Genomic DNA, 23,325 nt, shown 5'->3' on the forward strand with positions numbered 1-23,325 from the left:
CAGATGTTTGCACTTCTTATCAATGATTCTGTCTTTTGTAATTGCTGTAAAAATAAAATAATTAAGAAATATCAAAATCTTAAAGCAGATGTGGGTAGCGTTGCAGTTTATGGCCTGTACCCAGTGCTAGTGTGTTGGCTGAAAAGTAAAGAATGTAACTATTCTGGTCTGCAGCAATATGAGAACGCTGTATTTGTTGAGCTGTGACTGAATCATCACAATGAAGCCATTGAGAAAGGAACTCTCAAAAGACTAAGAATAGCTATAGTTATTTTTCTTTATTTGCCCATTAGTGTGTTATTTTGATTGTTTCTCAATTGAAATTAATATGCTATTAGCCTCTAGTGTTACAATTGAGAGTATTTAGGAAAACAAAAATGGCTAAAAAGTGGGTTTGGAACATTAGGTAATTCATTGTTATTAGAGGATCAAGCACTTTGAAATTGTAATTTTTTTTTTCAGAGGATCAATTACAGGTGCTCAGTCTGTGTTGAAAATTGTTTAGTATTTATGAGGTCTAGGACTAACAAGGATGGACACCTGTTAGTCATTTTTTTAGTCATTTCATTTTTGTCTGACATTTACAATTTGCTTAATAACATCAATGCCAATTAAGATAAGCTGGTAAATCTTGTCAGTTATGTTGCACTATAAGAGTATATGAATGCTCTCGTCTAACAAATGCAATGTATCTCTTGGCATGTGGCACAATAGACATGTAGCCATAGTGCTTAATTCATCACCCCATATTGTATAGCTGGGGGTCACTCCCTGAAAACAAACATTTACAGTGAATCCGTGATTTAACATTCCCATATTTAGTGTTTTCAGACAAAAAGTTACTCATGCTTTTATCTATTCTCAGTTTGATTACTGCAATTTGTATTATGGGATTAGCAAATCCCAGATATGCAGGTTGCAGTTGGTTCAGAATGCTGCTGCTCGTTTTTTAGTTGTGGCAAAAAAGTCTGCCTCTGTATCTCCAATTTTAGTCTCTTTACACTGACTGCCTGTTAGCTTTAGAACTGGTCTTAAAATTTTGCTGCTGGTTTTTAAAACATTACATGGGTAGGCTCCTGTCTGTTTATCTGAATTGTGTGTTAAACATCAGCCATCCAGAGAACTTAGATCCATCAGTCATTTGTCTCTTGTGTTCCATTGTACTAAGTGCAAAACTAAGGGAGACCTGGCTTTTGCAGCTGCTGCACCACGCCTGTCGAATTCTTTACCTTTACCTTTAAAACTAGACTAAAGACGCATTTCTGTTTTCTAGCATTCTGTGGCCTTCAGTGATACTGATGCTTCCCTCCTCTTAGTCATTTGTTTGTTTTAATTTAGTGTATTGTGTTTTATTCTATTTATTTTAAGTTTTTTTAAGTTTTTTGTATGTTTTAATGCAAATCACGTTCACTACAACATTACTGATGTTGTTTTAAATGTGCTCTAAAAATAAATTGACATTGATGTTGACATTGACATTTAACATTTTTTATATGCTGTTATTGAACATAAAGCAGCCATTGTTTAAAAAAGTTTAAGTACTTTAGGGCTACACTCACACTGAACCTAAAAGTGACTCTATCATGATTTTTGCCTCGTATCTGTTTTTATTTTATCTAATCAATATAATTTTGTCACTGATACATACCTGAACTGAGTACAGATATCCATTTTGAATGTGCCTGAAATAAAACTATTGATTGCTGAGCTACTTCTCAATGTTTCTGTGCAGAATATCTGTGAATAGACTTGTGATATCAAGGAGGAGTAACAGGAAACTAAAGATCAGAGCTGTTGATTTATGCATATATATTTTTGCCGGAGTTCTGAACATAAAAACCAGTAGATCATAGAACTAGTGAGAGCGTGATGGGACAGGTTTGAATGCCAAACTGTTGTTATGAGAGCAGTGTGAAGCCTTTCTCAAAATTTTTGATTCTATATCTTTTTTTGCTAATCACAGTTCCCCAAAAACATACATATGAGTGAAAAATGGAAGCTGCAGTGTGAATGTAGCCTTTTTTTGATTTCAAAAATTTAAATGTAAGGTTGTACATAATGATTTAACAGTTGCTACAAACTACAAGATGATGTTCTTGAAAAATAATAACAATCTGAAACAACAAAATGACAATAACTCCACAAATGAAATTGATCAGATCAAGACACTTCAAACTCAATCATAACTATTAATCATAAAAAACTGCATTGAAAATACTAAAAAAAAAAGCCCTAAACACAAATATAAGACCTGTACTAAAGAGATTTCAAGAAATCATTGACAGTTTCCTGCATTTAATGCTTTTTTGTCATCATTCCCAAAAAGCTAAAAACACTCCACTGATGTTCTACCATATTTCAAACTGATCAGCCTCTCTGTTGAAGTCAGTAACTATTCAAAAATGTTTTCTCAGATATCAGATTAAATTAAACCAATGTTGTGTGTCTAGTTAGTTTTTTGGAACTCAAGAGAAGACTGTTTTGGCATTACCTTATGAAACATTTAGAAAATCCAATGTTATTATTTACTTATTTCTATTTAAGTATTTCATATTGTTATTTCTACCAGCATCTGGGGGTGTTAGGTTGCTCTGTACATTTTAATTAATAGACTCATAGTCATTAATGGGAAGAGATGGGCAGGGTGTACAAGAAGAAGAAACCTCATCTACCGGCCTCAGCATGGTGCTCGATTCACCCGACTTACAGTAATCTCCGATTGTGACACTCAGTGGTAGCATTTTGTCAGTTAATATACATATGAACTTTGACAAACAAAAGGCAACCATTCAGTCCATCAAGCCCATTACTTTAGCTAATAGTTAAGCTGCCCCAATATCTCATCCAGATTCTTCTTAAAGGTTGGTAAGGTTCCTGCTGGTAGCTTTGCACTCTTTGTGTAAAAAATTTCTTCCTGGCTTTAGTCTTAAATGCAATTATCCTTCATTTCTACTGATGTCCTCGAGTATGTGATTCACCCTTAAACTGAAAGAATGTTGCTGGATCTACTTTATCAATGCCTTTGAGGATTTTCATTGACTGATGATTTAAGAATTGATGTTATCTTAGGTATAGTTTAGCAATGACTTGTTGGGCTAAATGCTAGCTTTGAGCAGCACCTATTTTCGTTTATGTATTATGGTGCCCACATGTCTGTTGCCTGTAATGTTCTAAGTGTTTCGTTTAACCTACAAATGCACAAATATTTTTTCTGTTTTCAAAATTAAAATGACATATATTCTTACGGCTGGCTTTGTAAATGTTTGATGAGGGAGCCCTTTGGGTATGGAAGCCCCCCTGCCTTACGATGGCTGTGGAAGCATCAGCTATACCATTTTATGTAGCTGATAATATGCACAGACTCACATCAAACTTCATGAAGACTATTTGAGTTTGCTGCTTTAAACATCCATTGATTCCCAGGCAGCTCCTTATATGTAACAATTAAAGAAGGTTTTTGGTTGGCACAGTCTTTCTATTTTAGACATCACAGGCAGCTGTGTGTGTCTGATGCACTAAGCATGTAAAGTTTCTAGCCTAAATCCTCCTAAATGACTTCATATGGTCTTTACATGTGGATGTCTAGCAATATATCTAAACTTAAATGTACCTGTAAACAAGTGAAAAATATATACAATATTGCGTTTTTTTAAGCAACCTTTACAATAGAGTTTGTAACAAAAGATTTATTTATTTTAAATGTATTGTGCCGAGCAAACTAAACTGAATTAAATATCATATAAATCTAACACATTGCTGCACTACCAAAAAAATTTAAAAATCATTAAATATCAATAACAAATTACTTGGTTTTTAATTCTCGTGTATGTGTGTATTGTTAATTAACAACATAGTATTCCATTCTCAAACCCACATAATCCAGTGAATTATTAAGTTATTGGTATCCTTAAACAAAAAAGTACTACCCTATCATTTGAGGACATGGTCTCCGACATGTCTTGTGGTCTGGTGAGTGGTGTAAGTAGATGTCTCCCGTTTAAAGCTATTTACATACTGCATTAGTGTCATTTACAAATTGCGAAATGTTATTATTGTATCCCCTACCTGAGAGTCATTTTGTGATCTGTATGCCAGGCTCATGGTTATTTCATATCTGGCTACAGCAACCACATAGTGTCCACATGTCTACATTTACATTGGCGACCTGTTAAAATTTAATATATTAGATAACATTAAACAGACTAAAGATGTGGTAGCCCAGTGTATATTTTCTTGCCAAAGACTGAAGACCGATAAACAGACGACTACACTACAAAGTGGAAATACAGTGTCTAAAGGGGCAGAATTTTTGGTAGCATGGGTTCTGCTTTTTATGTTTATTTAAGCATGCCTAAATGTATGCATGTGTGCATTTTCTTATTTGTCATAATTGTTTAATATATGGTTTAGTGAAGGAAAATATATTGTAATAATTTAGTAGTGTCCAAGTTTGAATATACTATGACACTGAAGCAAATTCAGAGTGGTGAAACCACTTTGTTATATTAATGTTTTGACAGAGATAAGTAATTAGTTTATATTTCGGCAAAGTCAGATTAAAATATACTTATATTTTATGATTTCAGGTACTTCAGTTGTACAAGTCACAGCACTGGATGATGATGACCCTACGTATGGCAACAGTGCAAGAGTTGTGTATAGTATTCTACAGGGACAGCCATACTTCTCTGTAGAGCCTCACTCAGGTTGGTATTAATTTTTAAACAATAGGTAAATTTAATAAAATAGGCTGAATTACTGTTGTTTCATAGGTAGGAAAATTCTGAAATAATGGACCTGCTTTCATTATGTGAACTCCAACAATCCTGTCATTAGCACGATACACTTCACAGTCCTTACAGCCACCTGGGTCATAAAACAACTGTGACACATTTAGGCAGTTCAGGTCAAAATAGTCTCACTGAAGTCTAAAAGGAAACGACAGTTCCAATGGAGTGCAAACTGATAACTTGCTATAAAACCAGAATATGAAAGGGACCAAAATTAAATACCCAATTTAAGTGTGGGTGTAGTGGCCACAGACTGGCTATTCACATTAGTCACAAAAGACCTGGAGAGGCATGGACAAGAAGTTATGGGATTAATATGAACAAACAGAGGTGTAAAAATGAACACACTTCTTTATCACCTGCTGCAGATACATAGAAGGCAGCAAAAATTGCCTGTACTTATTCCAGTTAAGAATTTTGCATCACATTCTAAAAACACACAAAGCGATAACAACAGTAACAGCATCATCACTTGATCAGAGTATAATAATATTTATATTTACATAGCACTTTTCTCAGTACTCCAAGTACTTTACGTAGACAGAAGCGAATTACTTCAACCAACTCTAATGTGCAGCATCCACCTGAATGATGCAACAGCAGCCATTATTGCACCAGTACACTCCCTGCAGCTAATTACCAGGCCATGGTGGGCAATTTAACCTGGATATCGGGATGAACCCTACTCTTTACAAAAGATGTCCAGGGATCTTCAGTGACCACAAAGAGTCAGGTTTTACATCTAATCTGAAGGATGGTGTCATATTTCCAGCACAATCTCCCCGTCACTGCATTGGGATCCATACACACCACAGGTGAGCATCCTCAGCTGGCCTCACCCACACTTCTTACAGCAGCAACCTAAGCTTTTTCTAGATTGGGGTGGGCAAAGTCAGTCCTGGAGGGCCACGGTGGCTGCAGGCTTTTGTTCCAACCCAGTTGCTTAATTAGAAAACAGTCCTTGCCAATAATTGTATTTCATGGCTTGTTAGTGCTTTAGCTCTGTCATGTCGGGCCATTCTCATATCCAAGATTTTCTTTTTCTTTCTAAGAAACAATATCATCCAAATGATCTGAAGTCTAAAACGGATGAGTAATTCTCGGTCCTTCACTTTTTTCTCTTCAGTTTCTTTCCATGTATTTAATTAAACCAAATAGTGCGTGACAAATACATACAGGTGTAAATGGAAACAAGATAAATGGAGAAATGCTGGTTTCTTTTGTCATTTGCATCTTATTGCAAAAACCAAGAATACAGCTGTTTAAGACAAAAATATGCAATAAAGGTTCAAAATGTTAATAAGCGAGACAACGAAAATGAAGCAGAAGTGTCACTTGAGCAATAAATGCTTCTTATTAAGCACATGGGTTGGAACAAAAAACTGTAGCTACTGCCTGTGGTATAGCGGGCCCACAACTCAGCACAGTAAATAAATAATTGCTGCGCTGAGGGAGCAAGTTGGTTGAGTGGCTGAAGCAGTTCCAGGGGGATTCGTGGTGTGGGCATTTCTCACCTAAGTGCACAGGTGAGAAACCGTCCACATCCGTAATTGATCCCAGGAGCTGCTGATTTCTACAGCTGCCATGTCCTCTTCATAAATAGAAGCGCAAGGCGGCTAAGAAAGAGAGAAGGAAGAAGAAAAAAGGAAAGAGAAAGAAAAACGGAGGTTGCAAGAAGCAGTGCAGAGAAAGCCGGTGTGAGAGAGAGAGAGAAAGGGCGAGCGAGTGAAGGCTCGCAGGCAGGCAGTTGGACAGTGAGCCCTAACAGTGGTATTTGACCGAAACTAGGTGGGGCAGAAGGAAGTGGTCGCTGCAGCTGAGTGATCAAGGAGCTGGAGTGAGTGGAGGAGGAGGATGGGTGGCTGCGTAAGGCCGAGATGGCAGCGGGAGTCGTGGAGTCTTGGGAAGGTGAGCATTAGCATGAGCGACCTGGCCGTTGAGGAACCCAGGGAACGGAAGGCAACTGGAAAGTAGTGAGGTCAGCTGCAGAAAGGGTGACTCTCCTGTTGCGTGGCCCAGGTGGGAGAAGCAAGGGAGCTGCCAGGTAAAGAAGACACCGGGCTGTGTTGTTTTTAAAGGAGTCTGCTTCCAGCACTGTTTTAACCTCATTGTTTTTAAAAGGCCTTTTTCTATTTTGTTGGATTTTTTAACCTCCACAATAACACCTGTTTTTATGGATTATTTATTTAATGATTTGTAAAGCACTGCACTTATATAATTTGGACACTTTGTTGTCTGTTTGCTGTTTTTTAATAAAAGCACTTGGCACCTTTTTTGCACTATCAATTGCTCCGTTTGTTGTGCCTCACTGCCGTGCTCATCGGTAACATTACTGATGGTGACGGGTCCAGGGCTCCCTGAACACAATATAAGAACATGGGGCGAACCCGCATCATCACACTGCCACCCTCCGGGAACATCTTTGCCCACCCCTGTTAGAGATGGTCTCCAATCCAAGTACTGGCCGGGCCTGAACATGCTTAGCTTCAGGTGGATATCCTGTTCTGAAACACAGGCAGTATGGCTGCTGACAATATATACATACATGTAAAATTCCTACTTGCATGTCCAAGCAACATGCAACACACCACCACCCTCTAACACCATAATAAACTATTTTCACATTTCATTAAGTATGATGTTATGTAACTTATCATCAGCAGCATGTCTTCAAGCCATGTGTCATTTTCTGTCTTCTTCTATACCAGGTGAGATTTTGTATCTTATTTCTCAAAAGTGTCTAATTTTTTTCTTGGTCTGAGTTGCTTTCCTGGCACATGCAGGTGTTAGTGATTTCAGAATCTACTGGTTTTCTGTCAAAGAACCTGAAGATTGAAATCAGCCATGAAAATCATGATAGGTGTACCTCTAGTTACTGTTATTTCTGCATTCTCAACATGATACTGTCAGTTTATAATATGCATTACAAGCTGATACCTATTTCATATCTGGCCACAGCAACCACATGGTGTCTGCAGTACATATCTACATTTACTTTGGCGGTATGTAACATTACCAATATTAGGGAAAATTAAGCAGACTAAAGCTGTGGCAGCCCAGTGTATTTTTTATTGCTGAAGACAGAAGAATAAGAAACAGATGACTATACCCCAAAGAAAAAATACAATGTCTAAAGGGGCAAAATTGTTGGTGACATGAGTTTGGCGTTTTATGGTTATTTACCCATGCCTGAATGTATGTATTTATATATGTGTGCACTTTCTTTTTTGTTTTCTTATTTGTGTATAGTCATACTTGTATTATTTAAGATTTAGTAAAAGAAAATATAGTTATAAAAATAGTGTCTTAATTTCAATATACTATGACACACCGATGACACTCTTACAGTGAAGCACTCAAACAAGCATCGAGGAAATACAAAATGACCGGCCATCAGTACACCCCCTTTCATTAATTAAACAAGAAAAGACTCCAGAGGTAAATTAATATTAATAAATGCTACAACGAGTATAGATCTACAGTAAGTTATACTCTTTTAAGAAATGAAAATGGTAAAATGACTTAAAACACTGTTACAGATATACAAACAATATTTTTCAAAGTTAAATGTAATGTTCACATTATAATCCCTTTTAATCTCAAGGCATGTTTTGGATTCTTGTCCAAAAATTAAATAACAAGTCACAAAGAAAACAACAGTACTTAAAATGTGTCTGGCAAGCCATGCTTTTGGCTTACAGTCTTTGGGGTTTAGCTTCCATATGTTATGGGCTTCTATGAGGTTGTGACAACAAGCTTGTGCCTATCAGAGAAAACACGATTAGTGGGAAGTAGTTTGCTGGCTTTGTGAGATTAGACTCAGATTTATATTCTGTAACAGCTATGGATAAAGAAAGACGCAATTGGCAAAAAAATGATAATATAAATCCCAAGACCCAGGAAGAAAATTTGTTTTTTCTATCTTTATTTGATATCCATGTCTTCATGTGGCCTTGACACAAAGCCAGCTTTCTTCCTCAACAGAACTTCTCGATCATGTCAAAGATTGCATCCTGTTTTCTGTGCAAAAATGTTTTGCCAGTGTTGATTGTTGAATGACCGATGATAAGACAGGACATTACTTATCTGATACTGAAAATAGTTGCTTCCGTATTTAATAATAGCCCTGAATACATTCCAGGTCACTGAATTCTGATAAGACACAATCAGCTCCACAGCCTGTGTCCTTCATTCTATAGTCTGGCTACTTTTTATTGCTGGTCAGCTATACAGATTGTAAAGCATATGTTTTTACTAAATTAATATTTAAACCTGAATGTATTTAAAAAAGGAAATATGATTTTTATTAATTCAGGGTAATAGAGACATCACAATATTCTTAACTGCCCATAAAATTAACAGGCAACACTAACAATTAGGTGCAACTGTAAGTGTTGCTGTCTCAAACTAGGAAATCGGGTTCAGCTCCCAGCCCAGTCGCTGTCAGTGTGCTTTTCTTTCTGAGGTATTTTCTCTCACATCAAAAGAATGTGCATGTTAATTTAACTGGCGACTCTAAATTGGCATAGTATTTGTGATTGTGCCCTGTGACAAGCTTGCACTTTTTCCACAGTCATTTCCTGTCTTGTACCTAACATCCCTCTTTGCCCAGAACACTTAAAATGAATCGGTGGATAGATAACACTCAGGTCAGCCACAGAATTACAGTGTGATCACACATATAATTAGGGAAACTACCAGATCACTTGGGTGGCAAAGTGGTTAACATTGTTGCCTCTTGGATTTAGTACCCATGTGGAGTTTGCAGATTATCCCAGTGCCTGTGCATTATGTCAACTGGTGATACCAAATTGACCTTGTGTGTGTGTGGGATACTAAGCCCTATAGTGGATTTGTGCCCTTTTAACAGCCAGTTCCCATCCTTCGCCCGATGCTTCCAGCACAGTCTCTGGCCTCCTATGACACTTAAATTAATACGTTAATCAGGTTTGAGAATAATATGTCCTTCTAACAAAGTCTCTTTGACATTGAAGGGTAAAGACAAGCTGTGTGAGTTGTAGTATGCCGTATGGGAGTGAGAAATGGTTGATGAAGATGGAATATGAAGCAAATCTTGAAATGGCAGATGTGAGAATGATTAGATGAATGTGTTATGTGTCACAGAGTGTGAGGAAGATGAATACTAAGTCAAGCGAAAGACTTGGTGTGAAAGCAATAAGTGTTGTGCTGGGACATGTGGAGCAAAAGGCAAAGGATGATTGGATGAAGCGGGGCACCAAAGTGGAGGCCCAAAGGGAGGCCAAAGAAGATGTGGTTGGAAGAGGTATCAGTTGTAATGAGATCCCCAAAAAAAGGTCTCAGCCCAAAGTTGTCCAAAACTGTGGAGAGAGGAGGAAAAAAGATTTGGAGCTAATCTAGTAAACCTAGAAAATGACTGTTAAATGGATGAAAATAAGTTACCATAAAGATAGAATGATCTTGTCAGTATCTGATCTTCTTCTGTTAATCCATTTCATAATGTCTTAGTATTTATGAAAATATCCTTTATTACCCAAAGAGTTCATCTGGGAATTTGTTTAAAACATAATTGTATTTTATTATTACAATGTAAGAGCCGGATTATTTTCAAGACTTGAAAATATAAAGTGAATTTTTGGACTATAAAGTAAACAAAAGAAATACTCCTCCCAAAAATAATTATTTTATGTTGCTAACCCCTTGTACTTTGTAGTGGTGGCTGACAAAAAGTTTTAATGTCATGTTTTCATGCAGAATGGAGAGCAAGAAGTTTCTTACATCATAGAAGGAAATAGCGACCAGTACTATACAATGGAAAACAATGTAAAAAACATTCCATGGTTAAAGGAGAGATAAAATCTCACATTACATGTGTTGCATAATCCACATGCCAGTTATCCAGTCGTATGCACAAAACGCATGCTTTTCTGCTAAGATATTGTTATATGCTTACTTCCTGAATTATCTGCATACACATAAAAACAGGAAACCTATAAGACTTTTTGAATTGAAGACCCTCTTCACCCCCTCATTGATTGGTCAAGAGTTCTGTCTTCAGTTCAAAAAGTCCTTCACATGAGACTTTAGGTTTCCTGTTTATGCGCGAGTTGACAATTCAGGAAGTGACTATTTAATAATATTTTTTGCAAAAAAGCATTCATTCTGTACATTTTAAGCATATAACTGGATAACAGACATAAGGATCATGCGATATGATTAATGTGATTTTTTTCTTTTTTCTGATAAACATTTTTCACATGGTTTGTCATTGTATAACACTTGTCACCGTTGCCTCCTATTATGTCATAAACTTTGTCTCTTCACTCTGCACGAAAACATAAGATTACAAGTTTTTCTAGATCACCACCACAAAGTACATGGAGTAAGTATCATATAAAAAATTTTGTTTTTGGGTGGAGTATTCCTTTAAGAAAAAAATATATAATATACTTAAGTTTTTATGGGAGAGACTGTTAGTGAGGCCTGTTTTAGAATTGACCAACATTTAGGATAATGCATTAAGCCACATAAAGAATTCCCATGCTTATAAAATGGTTTTAGGTCCATACTACTGTGTCTGCTTGTGTAGAGAAATGGGAGTATAATCTTGGAAGGTAGCATTTTAAATTGAATTTCTTTATATTAGGCAGAAAAAAAGCAACAACATTCGATTTAAATAAGGGAAGCATTTGACTTTCTTTCTCTAGTTTCGCCATGTTGTTTTTTTCTCGTTTCATTTTGATGAATAATGAAATGGAATTTTTTAGTAACAGCTTCTTGAGCATATGTGGAAGTTTATAACCCAGCCAGCTCCAAGAGCTTGATAGAGGATCCCTTCAGGATATTTCTTTATCCTGTTTCCATCTTAATGCCCCTTCACTACTGAATTTATTTGAAATTGGCTGTAAATAGCAATTTAAAATCTAAGAGAGTTCAAGTTAAAACTGATTTATAAATGTTGACATTTGAAATCTAGTGTTTCACAAAGCACTGTTCTGTTGCAAATTATTCTACAATTAAACTGAAAGATACTTGTAAACAAGTGAAAAATGAACTTTTACAGATCTTTTCCTAATATTTTATTGCTTATTATTCTTTTTCCTTCAAGCAAATGTGTTACATCATAACAGAAATATTGAGAGAACTATTTTAGAAGACTGCAGCAATGATGTTTGCATGCCCGGACTGAAGAAAGCCAGTAGTATTTTGGCACCAGAGCAGCATATACAGTATGTCTATTATGTGCCTGCTGCTTCAGTGCATATCATCATTTCAAATCCAGGGGTTGATCCAGTTGATGAGTGTAGCATAATCATGTGTTAGCTTCAGAGTTCACATTTTAGTAGGAGACAATTATTTCACTTTCTGGGATACTACAACAAAGCTAGTATAAAATAAAAGTTGTATCAGTATACTGCTGCTGGATTATGTGAATTTCCCCTTGGGATTAATAAAGTATCAATCTATCTATCTATCTATCTATCTATCTATCTATCTATCTATCTATCTATCTATCTATCTATCTATCTATCTATCTATCTATCTATCTATCTATCTATCTAGCCAGGACAGAAGATCAGGACCCATTGTGTACGTAATCAGCTGAGGTGTATTGACTATTCTTCACATTCATCTCAATAAAGCCAAAAATTTTGTCAAGTTCATAAAGTGAATCTTTGCTTTGCGGAGTTGAGCCTATAGAGGTAATTGTGTGATTCTTCCCGCCATACAGTTCTTTTTTCCCTGTTCTTTATCGCCACTGTATGAATCAGCTCCACAGACAACTGAGGGAAGACATATTGTTCACCGAGTCCTCTCTATTTTGTAAAGATATCATCAACAATCCACTGCACTCTATTGTTAAGAGACATGCAGAACAGATACAGGGTCTACTAGAGTTGTCTAAGGATTGCATAGTTGTTTTTAAAGTGGTTTTCTATTTATACAGTTTTTCATAAACTGGATATTTCCCTGGTGGCATTATAGATATGTGAGTCTTATATTTACAAGAAAAGAAATATTGACAAAAAAGATAGCATAAGTGTCTTGCTGAATTATATATTACTCATACTGACAACATTAAGCATAATTTTAAAAAATGAAAAAAAAAAACATATAAAACATTATCACAGATAATGATTCTAATGTAAAAAATAAACTTATGTGAAACCCCTGTAGAACAGGATGTTTACTGACATGGGTCACATTCTGTGTGGAGTCGATAGATAGATAGATAGATAGATAGTAACCTCATTAATCCCAAAGTAAATTGAAGGGTTACAGCAAATATTCAGGTAACATGACTCGAAGTTCTTGTTCTGTGGATGTTTTGTTAATAAATTGTTACTAGTTATATATGCTGCTTACACTTCCATAAAAATTAGTACACAATAATCCCCTGTTACTCTAAATATGGAACACTGTCAGTGTATGATGGGCTTGTGGCCATTGCTCCAGTTGTGGGTGCAAGCTCACCGTGACCCGGTGGCATATAAAGTAAGTTCAGTGTCTACATCAGGGGTGTGAAACAGTGAAAGACCACTGTGTCTGCAGGATTTCATTCTAATCATTGTATACTGTGCAGCTCTTTATGTCACATAATTTGCTACACACACACACTTTAGGCAGGTTTTTGCCATCATCAGCACAGGAAGACTCCATCTTGATTAGGTGACTTCACATTGCACAGAGTTAAAATCTAGGCTCATACAAAGGTGGTCCACCACCTGGGCAGGACTGTTACTATGAAAGTACATATAGACTAAAAGCAGGTTTTGTTTTCTTAACTAGAGACAGTCTTATTACGAATCATATGGGAGATTTTCACTATGGTGCTCCAGGCTGCAAGCCTACAATTGTATGTTACCTTTAATTTGTTTTAAATTTGCATTTATGAAAACACTGTAATTGTTCATTTCAAACTAATCAGATATATTAAGTAAAACTATTAAATAAATGGGTAAAAAAGATGATCTGTAATAATAGATTTTATTTTTATTTCAGGTATTATTCGAACAGCACTGCCAAACATGAATAGAGAGAACAGGGAGAAATATCAAGTGGTCATCCAAGCCAAGGACATGGCGGGACAGATGGGTGGATTATCTGGAACCACCACAGTCAGTATTACTCTGACTGATGTCAATGACAATCCACCTCGATTTCCACATGGTAAGTTATAATGTTTCATGATTTAATTTGTTATTATTATTATTATTATTATTATTATTATTATTATTATTATTATTATTATTATTTAGCAGCAATAAAAAAAAGAGATCATCAAAGCACTCTGGTGCCTCTCTGAAGTCAAGCTTAATTAAATAGACAGCTGAATGATGCAACTACAGGCATTGCAAAGTGCGTCAGATCAGTCTTATAATCCCCATTTAAAATAAAAAAAACACTCTTTAGGTTTTATCTTCCCCCTCTTGCTATAGTGCATGACTAGTATTTACACTTAACATGAAAAGCAAAAGCTTTAGAATGAAACTAGCAGATTGGAAGGGTGACTCTGTCATTTGAGTGGCTTTACAGAGCAATACCTGACACATAATTCATAGCGTCTGAGATGCTTACCAAGAAGAAGCAACAGGAGGCATAAGAAAAATGTTGCTTAATGTTTTCTTTTTGCATGATGATAACAGATAAATCCAGCATATTTATTAAGCTCCTGTCTTTTCATTTTTTTATTTACTCCTAAACTCATATGATGGTGTGCATCTGGCCAAAGGCTTACTTTTGAATACACTGTAAACACTGCAATTAATTTGGTACATGGAAAGCTGGGATTATTCTATATGGGAATCCCTGTTGCCTTATCTTTTAACTTGGAAAAAAAAATATATCTGCCTCTTAGTGGATATGATGTCTAGAAAAAAAAACACTAAACAGATAGCTACGGAAATGTAAATAATGCAAAATCTGCAGTGCTTTTCTTAGTGACATCTATTAATCTGGTATTTCAGGAGACCATCAAGTATTTTTCTATATAGAAAATAATTACTTTGACATTTGTGCAATTTTATGGTGACAGTAAAAGCAAAAGAAAACATTCATGAATAATGTAACTATTGCCTTTTCAACAGCAAGCCTGACTTTATTTTATGATTTTTTTTTTATTTATTTACTTGATCATTCATGTATGTACTAGGTGTATATCAGTTCATTACCCCTGAGTCAACAGAGGTGGGATTCCAGGTTGGCCGAATCAAAGCTAATGATTCTGATATTGGTGTGAATGCAGAAGTGGCATATAGCATCATAAGTGGAGATGGAGCTGAGATGTTTGAGATCTCGACAGACAAGGAAACGCAAGAAGGAGTCATAACAGTTAAAAGGGTAAACATTTTATTCTGTAATTTGACAGTCCATATTGTAGGTCATTGCTACATGTTATCCAGATGTTGTTTTAGAGTCCAAAGTCGAAACTGATTCTGTTAAATAATTTATAATTTTTGGCCATGAAGAGGAGGCTAGATCAGTGCCAGCTAACTTTGCCTTCTTTGCTGTGACAAAATGAGGATGCTCTGGAGTGGACTCCAAACCCAAAATAACACCAAGGCACTCTAAATACAGTAGGTAGTAATTATTATTGTTAATATTATTTATTAAGTAGCAGTATACATGGGAGGTCAAATAGAAAGTGTAATCATGACTAGTGTTGAAACGATACTGACATTTTGACATTGGTATTGAAACCAACTTTTGCACCTCAGAATTGGTTCCAAAATGGCACTCGGCGCCATTGCACACTGCTCCACACTCAATTACACAGATTTGGTGTCACATAGTGTGTGTGGGTTGGGGGGAATGGAGCCCCTCTTGGAGATTTGAGCACGAAGATGTTCATATATTACAACGAAGAGCTTGGGTCCCACTTACATTTCCAATCATGCTAATATACTACAGAGCATGCTGTTTCTACACACAATATTTGCTTCCAGTACCTAACATCAACATGGAATAGTGTTAAAATAAAATTTTGTATTTCAGATTTCCATGCAACATTAATTACAACACAGCAAGTGTGACACTCTGGGTCTTGCTACAGTGTTCTGGTGTAGCTACTGGAGTATGAGTGGTTTGTCCACATACGTAATTAAGCACCCAATTAAATCACACTATTATTCCTCTCAGCCTTCTATTCTAGGGTAGGCCTTTGTCTTGGTTTTTCTCCAGACTTCACATTTGCCTAACTGAGTAGGTGGAAACTGCTGGTCATATATTGTAAAGTTTGTTTCCTTTTGAGGACCTCTTGGTGTGGTTCCCCAGCTGGGTTGAGGTGTCCCTTCTTGTATGTATACTGCCCCACAGTTCCTACCGTCATATGTCTCTTTGGTAAACCATCACTTATGGTAGTTGTTTAGTGCGTGCCATATGATAATACTGTAGATACTAACACCTCTTAGATTACTACTGTCCAAACTTGCTGATGTGGTTAGAGAAGTGGACATGTTTGAGTGGGAGCATCTCATTATATGATTTGTTGACATTTTTTTCTTCTATGTTAAATTTGTTGGATACATATATATTGTAAAGTGGCATCCTACTCTTAAATATAAAATTATGCTAGGGGTCTTGTAAAAAAATCACTAACTTTTAAGGTTCTTACATGACCACCTTGGTCTTAGTTTTAGCTGCCTTGACTGTTTCTTCGTGGCTTCATGTGCCTGGGTTTGATTCATAGTCCAGCACCATGCCATTTAAAGTTGATTTATTCTCCTTGTGCCGATAATGGCATTTCTTTGAATATCCCAGCTTCCTTTAATACAATATTAGGATTAGGTCCCATGTCTATAAATTGGCCTAATGGGATTGAGATTGGGTCAGTGTGCATATTTTTCCAGAGAATTACTCGTACCCCATCCTAATGCTGTTAGAATAGGCTCCAGCTTCTCATAATCCTCGAATGGACTAAGAAAAAGTGTGAATAACAAATGGCCTGCTTTGTTTGCATTCAGCGTGTAATGTTTTATCATCATTACCTCATCTTACTGACATTTTTAGGATCTCAGCCATCAGTCAGAACAGCAATAACTTAGTGAGATTAATCCTAGTGTGGAAGTCAATTGCAGCAATAACTGTAACAACAGTAAAAATTTCCAGACAACAATGGTGTTCGCCTCCCTCAAGTGGTGTCTATGGAGGAAGCCCAACATCTCCCTCAAGACTAAAATCCACCTCTTCCGAATACTAATTCTGCCAATTCTCCTCTATGGATCAGAAACGTGGACTCTGCTCAAAGAGGAACTAAACAAGCTTGAGACCTTCCAAACGCGATGCCTGTGGCAGATCCTAGGTGTCTCCTTCCTTGACCGTCTTCAAAGTGAAATCATACAATACAATACAGTTTATTTGTGTATAGCCCAAAATCACACAGGAAGTGCCGCAATGGGCTTTAACAGGCCCTACCTCTTAACAGCCCCCCAGTCTTGACTCTCTAAGAAGACAAGGAAAAACTCCCAAACAAACTTGTAGGGAAAAATGGAAGAAACCTTGGGAAAGGCAGTTCAAAGAGAGACCCCTTTCCAGGTAGGTTGGGCATGCAGTGGGTGTCAAAAGAAAGGGGTCAACAATACAATACAATACAATACAATACACAGAACAGAACAAATCCTCAATACAGCATAAAAATAAAACATTTTAAAAGTACGGAGCAGAATTTAACAGTAGATGATATCACATACTGCGGTGGGTTGGCACCCTGCCCAGGATTGGTTCCTGCCTTGTGCCCTGTGTTGGCTGGAATTGGCTCCAGCAGACCCCCGTGACCCTGTATTCGGATTCAGCGGGTTGGAAAATGGATGGATGGATGGATGGGTTAGAAAATGGATGGATGGATGATATCACATAATAAGATTTGGATATTTTTAGAGTCCTGGAGACCTCAACCTTCAAGCTGCCTCCCCTATTTGGCCATTCCACGGCTGAAACAATGCTGGGCCAGCCAATCCGATGAAAGGACCTCTCTTTCCCATGATTCCTGCGATCCTCCATCAGGGATGACTTTACCATAGGCAGGCAAAACAACTTGGCAGGTGGGCCGTGGCACCAAGGGCCACATTTGAGTACAGAGTAGAGAAACAGAATAGGTAAGGGTTAGTATTCAATTATAACTGTCATGTTACTTATGTTTTAGTGCTAATGACTAACAACAGAGATGCAGTCTGTACAGTTAATCAGCAGCTCTAGTCAGGATATGCTAAACTGAAGTAGTGAGTCTTCAGCCGGGATTTAAAGGCTGAGACCGAAGAGGCATCTCTTATAAAAGCAGGCAGACCATTCCATAGTTTAGGGGCCCTGTAACTAAAAGCTCGACCTCCCACTGTTATTTTATTAATCCTTGGAATCATAAGCAGACCAGCATCTTGAGATCTTAATGTGCGCTCAGGTTTGTAAGTCATGATAAGTTCAGACAAGTAAGCCGGACCTTGGCCATTTAATGCTTTATATGTTAAAAGGAGGATTTTGAAATCTGCCCTAAACTTAACCGGGAGCCAGTGTAAGGATTTAAGAACTGGAGTTATGTGTTCGTATTTTCTTGCTCTTGTAATAATTCTTGCAGCCGCATTTTGGATTAACTGGAGGCTGTATAGAGGACAGTTTGAACAGCCAGTGAACACCGCATTGCAGTAGTCAATCCTACTAGAGATAAATGCATGAATTAATTTCTCAGAATCCTGTTTATTTACAAAGCGTCTTAATTTCCTAACATTTTTAAGATGGAAGAAACATGATTTGGACAACTTTTTAATATGCGCTATAAATGACATGCTAGAGTCAAAGATAACTCCTAGATTGCGGGCTGATTCAGTAAAATTAATTACTTAATTACTTAAAATTAATTAATATGGGCATGCTGCAACCACCAACCAACAGCTGAAAAGTCAATACAACTGAAAAGGGTGAAGAATGAAACAAACAAGCTACTCTGGTGGAAATACAGTGCCTAAAAAGATGTGGTCCAACCATATTTGAGGAGGATCTGAGATACCAGCAACTCTGTCTCGATGCCAAAGCCATAGTCATGGACCAAATAGCATGAGAAGGCGTTATATGTATAATCCGAATCCAGATGCACCTACAGCAGTGTATGTGCACTGGAAGAAACCCCGTCCTATCACTAGCTAGGGATCAGAGAGAAAGAGAGAGGGAGAGAACAACTGGACATAACTTTTAAGTTTTGAAGAAGAAATGACTAATCCCAAAGTTGCATCAATAGAATTAAAATACCAGTTTAGTTAGTTGCACAAAATTTGAAAATTCTACATTACCAGTGATCATAAGGCATTATTTTTATTGTACTTTATTCTTATTGAGCAGGTCTGTCAAACTCAGATATTAGAGCACTGTACTGAATTAAGTTTTCATTCCTCCTACTTTCTTCATTCGTAACCTAATGCTGATGATAATGGAACATGCTTGTTTTGTTTTCATTTGAACGGACTTGCTTTTTAAGATACTGAACCCTTAAAAGGTTTTCTTTTTTCCTTAACTGGCAGTCAGACAATAATGAGATGCACAGTGAATTAACAAATGATTAGCTAACTTCTGGTCCTCATTCTCAGTTCCTGATGGATCAACCCAATTTCTGAATTAGAAGTCAATTGTTGCTGTTAATGTAACTCGGTAGTTAATCGTGACGTGCCATACCAGACATTTCTTAAACTGTCAACTTTCTTTTTCTGGTGAGGACCATCAACACGTTTTGTGATCCAGAGCAGATATTACTCAAACCTTAATTTTTTTGGTTGTTTTTATTTAAATGTTATTGAATTGAATATGCATAATGAACAGAAATGTGCAAATGAGATTCTGTTAAGGTGTCATCTACAAGCTTGATTTGCATCTCAGTGTTGTTTGGCTGATGGAAACAATAAAGGTTTCTGACTTAAAAAACAAGTCCCTTAGAGCTTGTTTTTTATTTGGAACTGTATATTTCAGAGCTTTATTTAGAACTTTATTTTTTATTTAGAACTCGTTTCATTTTATTAGCAGCCGTAATTGGCTACTAATTAAGAAAAGAGTTGGAATGAAACCCTGCAATCGCCGCAGCCCTGCGGGAAGGGCATTTGAGACACGTATGTTAGATTATTCAGTCTTGTTTCTGCCAGGTCATTGTTTTCAAAAATGTTTTTTTTTTTCTTTAAATACTGAGCTTTACTCCTATAGGAGTTAGTGAATAGTAATTAATTGTAAATAATGTTATAATATGGTGGCGTAGAGGCATGTTAAATATGAGGTGGTGGTTTATACTGACAAGGAAATAGTTGAAGATAATGTCATTACAACGCAGTGAAAGTCTAGAACTCTTTCTATCACATAACTGTTAATTGCTTATTAAAAAAAGAATAATTGCATTGGAAATAATAAATAGAGCCTGACATTTTCAGCATCTCAGACTTCTGTGTCGCCTATTGATAACAATGCTGAAGGACTGCAAGATTATTACACTACTTCTGCCTTCCTTTGCCGCCAATGCCTGATAAATGTGCTAATTCTGCAAAAGGGCACGTCATTTTTAAAGGTACTGCAATATAACGAAGTCTGTTTATCAGATGTGTCCTAACTCCATTCCCTTTAAGTTGACACATGATTATTTCTATAGAAACTATTGTAAGTTCTTAATTATGAGCAGCCCCACATGAAAAAATAAATAAATAAATAAAACTGTGACTGAATTTATGTGAGCCGGACTGAAAAACAAATCAATCATTACATTGTATGTTACTGTATACTATATTGCTATATTGCTGGACTTTATTACCCTTCCCAAGTACTGTATGTAGCAGATACTTTTTCTGACATTCTGATGTTTTGTTTCCATTGTAGCCCTTGGACTATGAGAGAAAAAAACTCTATACCCTCAAAGTGCAAGCAGAGAACACCCATTTGGATCCTCGTTTTTTATCCCTCGGTCCCTTTTCTGATTTAGCAACTGTGAAAATTACAGTGGAAGATGTGGACGAGCCACCAGTGTTTGAAAGAGCAAGTTACATCATGGAGGTGAAAGAAGATGCTAACGTTGGCACCATTATCGGAGCAGTGACCGCTGTAGACCCTGATGCCTCTCGCAGTATTGTCAAGTAAGGCAGCAAAAAAAAAACAACTAAAACACTTGCTAAGCTTGGAGATGTTTGCTTGTTGGATTTAATTCTTTGAGTAACAATATATGAGATAAGAGGTATTTGGATTTGGATGAGAATGCTTTTCTAAGAAAAGATCATTTTAAAAATAGGGTCAATGATCTGAACCCACATAGTTGATTAGCTGAAGTCTACCCCAAAAAGATTAAGAACCAGGCAGGAATCCACTTTTGACTTTTGCAGTATGTTCAAGCAGACTCTCAGGTCAAGTCACAAATTACTTAGATGAAGCCCACATGAACAATGGAAGAACAGGCAGCTCCCTATACAGTGCCTAGGCCACTTGTGTCATTAGGCAGAATTCCACAATGCCATTCACTTTTTTTTTTAATAACATGAATGTTTTGTTGAGGTATGTATCACATTTCACATTTCATTCTCAAGCCTCATTATCAGGAGCATTGGTAACAAAGCAGGAGCCAATTCTAGTCAGACCCCAACTTGTCTGGGACTGCTGACTAACCCAACATGCACATCTTTTGGGAATGTGGGAGGAAAGCCAACACATGTACTCGGGGAGAATATCCAAACTCCAATATGTTGTACTTTACAGTCCACAAAGCACAAGAGAGATCACAAACAGGCAGAATGTTAAAACAGCATTATATTCTCAAAGCCACTGAATCCAGTTCTGAGTCACAGAGGTTTGGAGCCTATAACAGCAGCTCTGATGCTAGGCAGGAAACACCACTGGAAAGGGGACCAGTCCATCATTGGGTCCAGTCATTCACATGCCTACACACACTGGGCCACTTTAGAGAGACCAGTTAAACTAACCAATGCATCATTAAGGATGTGGGACAAGATTATTTTAGTACTATGTTATAACTGAGTTTTTCTTTCTATGCTGTTTTCACCTGTCATTTAATTTTTAGTTTAGTTTTATGAATGTTTGATCATTTTCATTTTAGTTTTTATTTTTAGTGACTTGCCTCAATTAGTTTTTACTTTAATTGTCCTTTTTAGCATGCTGTGCCTACATAGCAAAGATACTTCAGAAACATGCAGATACACCACAAGGGCTCAATAAGATACTTTTGCTACAGCCACCTCTACAACTATCTTCTGAACATTTTGTGAAATATGTGTCTCATTCTCGTTGTAGCAGACACCATCTGTTCATGGATCAGGTCGTTTACTTCAGCAGCAGTGGACATTTTAAACTTAAGATCAACTACTTCATAGTTCCTTATGAAGGCACAGCCTTCTAGACATTCCTGGTTTAATAAATAGTTGGACCAGGACACTGTTGGACCAACCTCTTTTTGCATTTTGATTGACCGAGGTAGCCAGACAGCAGCTTTCTGCAAACTTAACATTTGTTGAGTAATGTAACCTGTCATTTTAACTTCTTTAATAACTTGGTGTTTTTTTAGTGGGTCACTCTCCTCATCTTCTTTAAAATAGATAGATAGATAGATAGATAGATAGATAGATAGATAGATAGATAGATATTTATGAAAGCAGTTTACGTTTGTTTAAATTTGTCACATTGTTTTCCCCCATGTCATTGACTACACATTTGCTCCTGTCCTCCCAGACAGGGCCTTTATATTTATGACCATTTCTTTACGGTGTGTCCATGTTCAAACACATGTTTGGTGTACGCATCTGACAACCGTCATGCCCAGCAGGCTGCAAAGCCATGAAGTTAAAAAGGAGGAACAATTGACAGTAATGTTGTACCCTGTGAGCAAAAGATTCAGTTACATTACCTTGTCAGCACTACTCACTATTATGCACTATAATTATCAATTCATATGTAATAATTTGAAATGTGTATACATTATACTATAGAACACAGTTCAAATGTATGAACGTAGCATGTTTATTTAAACAATTCAAACACAAAACAATGTATTCATATATCAGGCTGAATACATAAATTGTATGCTGCTCATAACTGGAAAACAAAAAAATGGTTAGGGAACCTTAACATAGTATATCATATAGAACTGGATTATTAAAAACGAATCAAATTTCGCTTATATTTTCCACAAATCACAACTCTGTATTTTCTTCTTCTTCTTCTTCTTCTTCTTCATTATTATTTGGCTGCTCCCGGTAGGGGATACCACAGCAGATCATCTTCTTCCATATCTTTCTGTCCTCTGCATCTTGTTCTGTTACACCCATCCACCTGCATGTCCTCTCTTACCACATCCATAAACCTTCACTGAGGCCTTCCTCTTTTTCTCTTACCTGGCAACTCTATCCTTAGCATCCTTTTCCCAATATACTCAACATCTCTCCTCTGCATATGTCCAAAATAACGCAATCTTGCCTTTCTGACTGTTTCTTCCAACCGTCCAACTTGAGCTGACCCTCTAATGTCCTCATTTCTAATCCTGTCCATCCTCGTCACACCCAATGCAAATCTTAGCATCTTTAACTCTGCCACCTCCAGC

General features: G+C 36.8%; 1 protein-coding gene across 2 annotated transcripts in view; it reads left to right on the forward strand.

Annotated features, from left to right (window-relative positions):
• The window catches only part of cdh6 (cadherin 6), a 159,522-nt gene that overhangs the window by 103,434 nt on the left and 32,763 nt on the right, over positions 1-23,325 (forward strand). For both annotated transcript variants that reach the window (XM_039753148.1, XM_039753147.1), the window contains exons 4-7: positions 4,587-4,706; positions 13,773-13,940; positions 14,923-15,110; positions 20,604-20,857. In XM_039753148.1, the coding sequence (XP_039609082.1) occupies positions 4,587-4,706; positions 13,773-13,940; positions 14,923-15,110; positions 20,604-20,857 (730 nt within the window). The remainder of the gene's footprint in view (positions 1-4,586; positions 4,707-13,772; positions 13,941-14,922; positions 15,111-20,603; positions 20,858-23,325) is intronic.

Source organism: Polypterus senegalus, chromosome 5, assembly GCF_016835505.1.
Source record: "Polypterus senegalus isolate Bchr_013 chromosome 5, ASM1683550v1, whole genome shotgun sequence".
In the NCBI taxonomy this organism is placed as follows: domain Eukaryota; kingdom Metazoa; phylum Chordata; class Cladistia; order Polypteriformes; family Polypteridae; genus Polypterus; species Polypterus senegalus.